General features: G+C 52.7%; 1 protein-coding gene across 1 annotated transcript in view; it reads left to right on the top strand.

The window, feature by feature from the left end:
- Nucleotides 1–316: 316 nt before the first annotated feature.
- Nucleotides 317–10,668, top strand: part of GIPC3 (GIPC PDZ domain containing family member 3) — a 57,802-nt gene continuing 47,450 nt past the window's right edge. Inside the window, exon 1 of the mRNA XM_085637511.1 lies at nucleotides 317–741. Coding sequence (XP_085493637.1) covers nucleotides 448–741 — 294 coding nt within the window. The 5' untranslated portion in view covers nucleotides 317–447. The remainder of the gene's footprint in view (nucleotides 742–10,668) is intronic.

Raw genomic sequence — 10,668 nt, 5'->3', positions numbered from 1 at the left:
ACCAAGAGTAATCCCATAATTACCAGTAATCCTGCGTCCAAGCGTAACGCGGAATTGGTCAAATTACGCCGATTACTCCTGCGTATTCGAAATTCCACCCAGGCCTGCCCGGGACGCACTGGCTAGGCCACTGGGGTCACTAGGCCCCACTGACTTCAAGCACCCCCTCTTACTGCTGTCCCCAGAGAACCACCTCCACCCAGGCATGCCAGCTCACAGGTGCCACACCTGGCCTGGGTGAGGGCGCAGCTGAGCAACACCTGAGCTCCTGGCTAGGGTTACCTGTCCTGTGCGCCTCACCCAGGATCCGGTTACCCCTCCCGTCCGACGGTGAGAGAGCGAGGGAGAGCCGGCATCTATAATTCAACAGATCCCCGTCCGGACCCTGCCACCTCCGTCGTTCCCACGTCCTGCCCCCCCCCCAGCCCCCACCCGGACAAACACAGGATGCTGCGCAGATCAGGCAGGAAGGACAGTCGGGGAAAGCAGCCGCCGGCGAAGCTGATGGAAAACGGAGCAGCCCAGGAGCCGAAGGCTGGGGCCCCGAGCACCGAGGCCCCGGGCCCCGTGCAAGCCGCCGCGGGGCCCGCACCCGCACCTGCCCAGCCCCGCGTCCGCCCCCGCCTCGTCTTCCACACCCAGCTGGCCCACGGCAGCCCCACCTGCAAAATCGAGGGCTTCACCAACGTCAAGGAGCTCTATGCCAAAATAGCGGAGGTCTTCGCCATCTCTCCCACCGAGGTGAGTGAGTGTGAGTGAGAGTGAAAAAGTGAGTTTTCTGTATAGTGAACACTGCGGGCTGGGTCATTTCCAGACTCGTCAGTGACCGCTCGAGATAGGGTTACCACATGTCACGAGACGGCTTATTTCCAGTCCTAGGCTTTCATTCACCACAGCCGTGCATTCTGGGAGTTGTAGTCTTCGTTTAGTTGAACTGAACTATTTGGAAGGTTACTCTGGAAAAAAGTGATTTGGGAAAAGGAAAGTTCAGGATATCATGTGCGTGTATTGTGTGTGTCTGACTTAAGTACATGTATTTGGTTCAAATACCCCTTACTTCTAATACCACTTACTAAAGGCTTTATATAGTAGTAATTATGTATGGTCAACCTCTCCGAGAGTAACAGAACAATGTGATGATGTATATTGGAGAACAACACAGCTGATCTTCGACTTACTTCATTATTCAAAAAGAAGGTGCCTTTTGAGATAGCGCTATGGGTTAAGGCACCTGAAGCAGAAATCAACAGGTGTACTTTAAGTGTATAAATGTATGAAAATTGTAAGGTAGATCTGGTGGTTAATACTCTTAGCGCGGACATCTATGTTTAATCTGTTCGCCAAAGGTTTATTATAAATGGTAGTAAAGTAACTTAAAGGGTTCCAGCGCGCGCTGCAGTGCACTGCTGCCGACAGGGATATGAATGGCTGTGTCCTTGCGGCAGAGGCGCAACTAGCGACAAATTTCGGGGGGGGGGGGGGGGGCTAAGAAAAAATTTCAAGGGGGGGGCTGAGTCTTTTAAGCCATAGGCAGAGTGGAGCTGCAGGGGCTCTTAGAAGGGGTGAAACAACAGCGAGGCCTCATTAACATGGAAATGGTCTTTTAAAGACCTGTGAAGTGCTCGGGTGCGGCAGTGTGTGCGCCGGGAGGCTGTCTCATCCCGGGCTGCCACACACGAGGGGGGGGGGGGGCTGAAGCCCTTTGAGTCCAATGGGTGTTGCGCGCCTGCCTTGCGGGGTTTCTCAGTGGGTTAATGCATTTGCTGCAGTAATCCTTACAGCCTGCGAAACATACATTGATCTAAGGCACACATTTGCATCGCTGCGGGTTTTATCTAAACGAGCCGTTTTTCCTGGTTTAGACCGTTGAGTTTGGTAATAAACACTATTTATTGAATGTCAAACACAAGTCGTGTGGTATTGTGCACTATGCTAATGGCGATTAGTGTTCTATTTGCATACGCCAACATACATAGCATCGGAACAGGCACGTTTGCGTATTTGCTTCCCCTGATGGGCTGCCGAGTCGGGGGGTGCTGTGTCCGGCTGGAACCCCTTTGGATGCCAGTCAGGGCACAGCTCTGACACCAGGATATAATGAATGTCTGTGCATTGGTAGCCGGGGGCAAAAATCAGCGCCTCGAATGCCCCGCCCTTATGCAGGCAGCATGCCGGCGCGGCAGGCACTGACTGTGCATAGGCGCCACTCTTGCACATGCAATTTTGTTACTCCAAGCCTTTAGTTCTCTGAGACCCAAGAGCGCCAAGAAGCACAGGGAGAATAGGCCAGGCACTAGCGGCGGAGCCACCAATGGTGCTAGCGGTACAAGGAATTTAGAAGCTAAAGAAATATTTCCATGAGAGATGTGCAGCTGCACCAGGCCACTGCTGCTTAACTGCGCACAGCTCCACCAGGAAACAACTGCTTCTCTGCGCACTGCTCCACCAGGGCACCGCTGCTTCTCCGCGCACTGCTCCACCAGGGCACCGCTGCTTCTCCGCGCACTGCTCCACCACTGCTGCTTCTCTGCGCACAGCTCCACGGGGCGAACGCTGCTACTCATACACAGCTGCATCAGGCCACCGCTGCTTCTCTCCGCACAGCTCCACCAGGCCACGACTGCTTCTCCAGACACAGCTCTGCAGGCCACAACTGCTTCTCCAGACACAGCTCTGCAGGTCACTGCTGCTTCTCCAGACACAGCTCTGCAGGCCACGACTGCTTCTCCAGACACAGCTCTGCAGGCCACAACTGCTTCTCCAGACACAGCTCTGCAGGTCATGGCTGCTTCTCCAGACACAGCTCTGCAGGCCACGACTGCTTCTCCAGACACAGCTCTGCAGGTCTCTGCTGCTTCTCGAGACACAGCTCTGCGGGTCACTTCTGGTTATCCATCCCCAGCTCTGCAGGCCACGGCTGCTTCTCCAGACACAGCTCTGCAGGCCACGACTGCTTCTCCAGACACAGCTCTGCAGGTATCTGCTGCTTCTCGAGAGCTAGCCCTGCGGGTCACTGCTGCTTCTCCAGACACAGCTCTGCAGGCCACGACTGCTTCTCCAGACACAGCTCTGCGGGTCACTGCTGCTTATCCAGACACAGATCTGCAGGCCACGACTGCTTCTCCAGACACAGCTCTGCGGGTCACTGCTGCTTCTCCAGACACAGCTCTGCAGGTCACGGCTGCTTCTCCAGACACAGCTCTGCAGGTCACGGCTGCTTCTCCAGACACAGCTCTGCAGGTCACGGCTGCTTCTCCAGACACAGCTCTGCGGGTCACTGCTGCTTCTCCAGACACAGCTCTGCAGGTCACGGCTGCTTCTCCAGACACAGCTCTGCAGGCCACGACTGCTTCTCCAGACACAGCTCTGCAGGTCACGGCTGCTTCTCCAGACACAGCTGTAGGAAGGTGGATATCTGACTATGGTTACCCCCAAATTTTTGCCTAGTGTCTAGCTGGTTTTTCGACTTAGTTGGCCTGAGATCCTGCCATTCAGGCTCTCAGGCTATCTGCTCTCTCTGTAAAATGGACTCCATGTACCCTAGGTACATACCCAATTGGTTGGATCACCCTGTCAGCCCCTGTACCAGTGTACACTAGGTACCCAGGGCATTGGTGTATCCAAGGCCTGCCAGGGGCTGAAGCATGTATTATGCCACCCCAGGCTTGGCCTAACAATCTGACACAACTGGCTGATCACTCAGCTGGGGTAAGTTGGTGTAATCACCTCTTACTTAGGTGTAGTATACCTATACCTAAACTTAAATGGGACACCTGGTAACCTATAAGTCACTCCTATGGCAGGCCTTAACAATCCTGAAGGCAGAGTGCTTGGTTCCATGTGAGATGGTGCTCTGGCATGAGCTGAGCCTGTCTGCAGTGGTCGGAACAACTTCCTTCTACTGTTTCCAGATATCGTCATACCATATACTCTTAAGTGCATTATGAACCTCGCGGTTAAATGCTATCTTTGGTTTGGCTTTATCAAAACATGTCGAGTAAGGTGTCATACGAATTGGAATACTAACCCCTCGCCAATTCTGGCGACGGGGTTAGCATTCCACCCTTCTAGAGGGACACGACATGTACAGTGCCTGAAACCCGGGTAAAATCAGACATAGCCTCAGCTCCACAAAATGGATGCTGCCACCACAGACACAAGTCTGCCCTCCTGCTGCTGGGAGTCCTTCCAGCTTGGGAGGTGTGGACAAAGGGTTTCCTGCCAGGGGAGGTGCGTGCACCACCCCAGACAGGATTTTGTGTATTGGTCAGGTAGGGCTTGAAAGAAACCAGACATGCCTGTGGCTCACAAGGAGCCTCGGTGCATATGCCAGTTCAAACCGGTCCTGGGGCACACCAGTCCCGGGCCTGGGGCGAGCTGGACAAAGGATTGGGGGTGTAACCACCCCCCTTCCTGGTCCCACCCATAGGGAGGGACCTAGCAGGTAGTCCGGCCCCTAGAATCCGAATAAAGGTAGGAGCTGTGTCCTAAGACTTCAGACATCCTGGAATCAACTTGAAACTAAGAAGAAGACGGGAACTTCGACATTCTGCTGCACAGAAGACTGAAGAAAATCTCCCCTGTGGTCAGGGAGTGACCACCTTGCTAACGCAAGCACCATCCAGCGAATCACCGTCTGCTTTGCCGCCGCCTCCCGCCGGAGCCCGAGCCCAGAGACTGACAAGACCTGGACCTCCAGACCTCTCACCGCCCGATCCACAGTCCCTGCAAAGAAGAGACCCGTGGAGGCACCGAGACCCGTGGAGCCAGCCATCTTGGAACGACTACGACAAGCTGACAAGTGCAACAACCGAGGCTCCCTCCAAGTTGTGCTTTGGGTCCTGAGAAGCCCAACCCTCGAGCAGCATCTGCACCAAAGGTGAGCCCTCCAGCATCTCCACGATCTGCGTGGGGCCCTTCTGCATTTTGCCACTCGACGCGCCTAACCGGTTGCTGGCCCGCTGGCTAGTGGCCATCTTGGCGACGAAATCTACGACAAACACCGCTGGTCTGATTGCTCCAGACTGGCCCTTGCTCCCCTCCAAAGGAGCAATCCCTCTGACCTTGCTGGTCAGAACCAACAGCTGATTTCCGAATCCTTCTACAATTGCTTTTGCCAAGGCTTGTTTGCTTCGATCAAGTCGCCGACACCGCCGACAGCGAGAGCCTGCGTGGGACAGCTCGTGAGCCGACTCCTGGACGTCGTCGACCTTCAGGGACCACGTGGCTGCGGAGACAAGCTACCCCTCATCACCTGTTTGCACCCGACATCGCCTGGTACCCACCTGGTGCCACGCTGGTCACTGGCTAGTGACTGTGAACACTGTCCCCTCTGCTTACAGGTCTTCAACATCTCCGATCCACTCTTGGATCCACTGCATCTCTTCCCGACCGACCGCCTGCAGCACTTTTGTCTACAGGCCCCACGGAACAGATAGAAGAAACCCGACGCACTTCGAGGCCTATGCACCCGCTTCCTGTGGGTGAGGTAAAGCTGGCACACCTGTGCCCAAGTGTAGTATTACATCTCTAGTGCCTGTGTTCCAAATCTTAAGTTCCTAGGTCATCCGGAAGATTCCTTTTGCAGTAACTTTGTACTTTTTACGCACCCATTGAAACCTATGGGAGCCCGCGTGTGACTATTTGCTCTGCACACGCCACCCGTGGACCTCCTGGTCACTAACTGACGTTAGCTCCTTGTAGGCCCAGCGATTCTAGAGGCCCTAGGCCTTTTCCCTTTTCTGTTCGTGGTACTTATACCACTATTTTAGTATATGGTTCGAGTGGCCACCAGGGCCTATCCATATAAAGTGCAACTTCTGTGTATTCTGTGATAATCTTGTTTGACGATTTGTGCTCCTGTGCTCATAAAGAGACTAGGGGTTACTTTGATAAATAAATACATATATATTTTGAATATATATCTGTGTGGTGTCCTTTCATTGGTATAAAAGGGGGTTGCATTTGGTAAAACAGCTGGCTTAACACGCTTCACGAGTTTAGCCTCAAAGACTGCTTAGCCTACGCTACCACTAGGGCAGCTAGTCCAAAAAGGTTGACTTACAACCACACCATAAGGGTTGCTTGGCATGGTACAAGGTGATCACTTTAACTAGTGAGCATCATATACCAGGCCAACTTCTCACATTGGTGGCAGCGGTGGGATTTGAGCTTGCTGTGTTTTACCATTGTAATCTCTTGGTTACCAATTGAAAGATCACATAGGTACCTGTAGGTACATATAAAACAAGATTAGATATACATAAGTTCTACTGAACTTAGTTGTTGTAGAGCAAAGGGAGTAGCACACCCTGACTACAACTACTAGATAGGTTTAGTAGGTAAACCCAAGTGTAGGTAGATTGCAACACATCCACCCACACTTAAGAGCAATGGCCGGGGCAGAGGGGTCCACTGTACCCATCTCTGTTGAGAGTGACCCCCAGAGGGCACCATCCAGCTTTGCTACCCTTAATCAGAATGAGCTCAGGCATTTGGCAACTCTTAGAGGCCTTAAACAGCCCAAGAACCCAAACTCTGCTGAGCTCAGAGAGCTCTTACAGAATGATGAGAATCAGAGAGCACTCAAGAAAGCTTCCCAGTTAGCCCCCTTAGGGACAGGAACAGGAGGCCCCCCTTCTAAAGATGCCACTGAAGTACCCCTTCCCAATAGTCACCCCTTAGATGGGATGCCTACCACAGAGGATGAGAGTGAAAAGGATACTGACAGTAGTGAGGATGAAGGGAGAACTAGCCCAGTGCCAAGTATTATACTTGGCCCAGCTAAACCAAGGCTATTGGGGACTGACAGTGGGTTCAACCCACTGGATCTCCCCAGTGGACTTAACACAGGGCTTGGAAGGCAAAGGAATCGCTCAGGTGACTCCAATGCTTCCCATGGCTCTAGAGGCTCTCAAGGTCACTCCAGGAGAAGGATGACCACCCCTCAGAGGAGGGAACATGAGGCCAAGATGCAAGAGGCTCAGCTGAGGATCAGGAAGCAGGAGCTAGAAGTAGCCCTGATGGAAGAAAAACTGAACAAGGCTAGGCAGCCTAGAGAGAGTGGGTCTATACCCACTGGTGGCAGCAATGTCCCTAGGGACAAAGATAGGGTCTTTGACAATAGGAACCTGTCCAAGATTGTGCCCCCCTACAAAAGTGGGGATGACATCCACAAATGGATGACTGCTCTTGAGAGAGCCTGCAAAGTGCAGCAGGTTCCTGAAGACCAGTGGGCAGCAATCTTATGGCTCTCCTTTGAGGGGAGAGGCAGAGATAGACTCCTCACTGTTAGAGAAGAGGATGTCAGAAATTACAGAGTCCTGAAGAGTGTCCTAGTTGATGGGTTAGGCTTAACCACTGAACAGTACAGGTTAATGTTCAGAGACACCCAGAAGACACAGACTCAGGACTGGTCTGAATATGTGGAATGTGCCACTAAGGCTTTGGAGGGTTGGTTGCTGGGAAGTAAGGTGTCTGATTATACAGGATTGTACAATTTGATGATGAGAGAGCAGATTTTAAGTAATTGTCAAAACCAGCTTCTCCATCAACACCTGGTAGACTCAGATTTGACCTCTCCCCAAGAATTGGGAAAGAGGGCAGATAAATGGGTCAGGACCAGGATCAGGCCTAAAAACCAGGGTGGTGACCAAAAGAAAGATACCACCAAGCCTCAAGAGAAGGGTGGGGATAAAGAAAAAGAGAAACCTTCCTCAGGGCCCCAAAACTCCACACAGGGTGGTGGGTCCCAAGCTCCCTCCTCTACCACAGCTAAAAAGCCCTACTGCCATGAGTGTAAAACTCCTGGGCATTGGAAAACTGACAGCGGTTGCCCAAGGGCTAAAAACAAAACTGTTCCTCCAATTACTCCTGTCACACCACCTATTACTGTCAGCAGTAATCCCCCAGGTGGTGGGAGTGCCCCCAGAAATCTGGGTGGGTTTACTTGGGGAACACAGGGGGACCCTGGCTTAGCCAATTCCCCTACAGCAACCACTCTTGTCTGTGATGGTGGCATGGGGTTTGCCAACTTCACTGCCTGTCCCAACACTTTGGGTAGGTACAGACAGGAGCCCTACATCAATGGTACAAAAGCTGAGGCCTACAGAGACACTGGGGCTAGCATCACAATGGTGGCCCATTGGCTAGTTCCCTCTGAGCAGCTTTTGCCCGGTTTCTCCTACCAGGTGACTAACATTGATGGCAAACAGAACAGTCATCCCATGGCAGAGGTATGTCTCAGCTGGGGAGGGGTCACTGGCCCTAAAAGGGTAGCAGTGTCCCCAACCTTGCCTGTAGACTGCTTACTGGGGAATGACTTAGAACTCTCAGCTTGGGCTGGAGTTGAACAAGACACCCATTCTAAAATGGTAGGCCTTTCACAAAAGGGTAGGGGGGTTGTGCCATTCACAACCCCTGTCCAAATAGATTTCCTCCCTGAAAAGGTTGGAAGGGCAGTGGTAGCCACAGCCCAGGCACAGACAGACTTCCCTGTAGGGACTGGCAGGGCTGTGACAGTCACAGCTCAAACACAAACTGAGTGCCCCCCTGAAAAGGTTGGCAAGGCTGTAATGGTCTCAGCCTATACTCAGACTGACATAGGTGTAGTGAAGCCTGAAACAATGGATCACTCCACACAAACTGAGAGTAGTGGGGAGGAAGAAAAGTCTCCCTCTCCCCAGACATTAGGAAAAGGTCAGCCTCCTCAGGGATCTGACCTCACCCCTTGTGAAGGAACTGCCCCAGAGGTAGCCAGGCCTGGCCTGGCAGAGCCTCTGATGTCAGTGGCCCCTTCCAAGGTGGGATCCAGTCTGGTGCAGGTAGCCTGCCTCTCTCTACCCTGCCTCAGTCAGCCCAGGGCTGCAGAGGTCAGGGAGGCCAGTGGACCCCCAGAGGGCCCCTGTCCACAAGAACCCCCCCATCAAAAGAATGAGGATTGCCTGGCTAGTAGCCCTAGTCAGGTGATGGGTAAAAACATTCCTGAGGGATCTCCTTTACAGGTAGTTAGGGACCTCCCCCAGGGGGATTCTGTTGGGCACAGGCAAACATGGGACCTTAGGGCCCCAAACCTGACCTGTCCCTCCAGTAAGCCCACAAAAGGGACCCAGCCTCCAGCTTTAGGTAGCCAGAGGCTGACCCTGAGAGCACAGTGCAACTCAGTTAAAGAAAGAAAGGCATCCATGGTGGAGGATGATTGGAGGAAGCTGAGGCCTCACTTTGAGGACACTCACTTCAGTACTCCATCTCAACACCAGCCTTTTACTTTGCCAAGACACACCACAGGTAGAGATTCCCTATGGTGGAGACCCTCTGATACCCTTAGGGTGAGGGATTGCTTAGTGGACCATGAGACAGGGGGTAACCATGCCAGTGCTGGTTCCTCCTTATATGGCCACTTGGGCAATATAGGCTTACCTGGTCAAGGTCAGCCTTATCTCCCTTCGTTTGGGGGGGGGTTGTGTAGGAAGGTGGATATCTGACTATGGTTACCCCCAAATTTTTGCCTAGTGTCTAGCTGGTTTTTCGACTTAGTTGGCCTGAGATCCTGCCATTCAGGCTCTCAGGCTATCTGCTCTCTCTGTAAAATGGACTCCATGTACCCTAGGTACATACCCAATTGGTTGGATCACCCTGTCAGCCCCTGTACCAGTGTACACTAGGTACCCAGGGCATTGGTGTATCCAAGGCCTGCCAGGGGCTGAAGCATGTATTATGCCACCCCAGGCTTGGCCTAACAATCTGACACAACTGGCTGATCACTCAGCTGGGGTAAGTTGGTGTAATCACCTCTTACTTAGGTGTAGTATACCTATACCTAAACTTAAATGGGACACCTGGTAACCTATAAGTCACTCCTATGGCAGGCCTTAACAATCCTGAAGGCAGAGTGCTTGGTTCCATGTGAGATGGTGCTCTGGCATGAGCTGAGCCTGTCTGCAGTGGTCGGAACAACTTCCTTCTACTGTTTCCAGATATCGTCATACCATATACTCTTAAGTGCATTATGAACCTCGCGGTTAAATGCTATCTTTGGTTTGGCTTTATCAAAACATGTCGAGTAAGGTGTCATACGAATTGGAATACTAACCCCTCGCCAATTCTGGCGACGGGGTTAGCATTCCACCCTTCTAGAGGGACACGACATGTACAGTGCCTGAAACCCGGGTAAAATCAGACATAGCCTCAGCTCCACAAAATGGATGCTGCCACCACAGACACAAGTCTGCCCTCCTGCTGCTGGGAGTCCTTCCAGCTTGGGAGGTGTGGACAAAGGGTTTCCTGCCAGGGGAGGTGCGTGCACCACCCCAGACAGGATTTTGTGTATTGGTCAGGTAGGGCTTGAAAGAAACCAGACATGCCTGTGGCTCACAAGGAGCCTCGGTGCATATGCCAGTTCAAACCGGTCCTGGGGCACACCAGTCCCGGGCCTGGGGCGAGCTGGACAAAGGATTGGGGGTGTAACCACCCCCCTTCCTGGTCCCACCCATAGGGAGGGACCTAGCAGGTAGTCCGGCCCCTAGAATCCGAATAAAGGTAGGAGCTGTGTCCTAAGACTTCAGACATCCTGGAATCAACTTGAAACTAAGAAGAAGACGGGAACTTCGACATTCTGCTGCACAGAAGACTGAAGAAAATCTCCCCTGTGGTCAGGGAGTGACCACCTTG

The sequence above is a fragment of the Triturus cristatus genome, chromosome 12 (assembly GCF_964204655.1).
Source record: "Triturus cristatus chromosome 12, aTriCri1.1, whole genome shotgun sequence".
Lineage (NCBI taxonomy): Eukaryota > Metazoa > Chordata > Amphibia > Caudata > Salamandridae > Triturus > Triturus cristatus.
The sequence above is the reverse complement of the archived record's forward strand: the minus strand, read 5'-3'. Positions and strand labels throughout refer to the sequence as shown.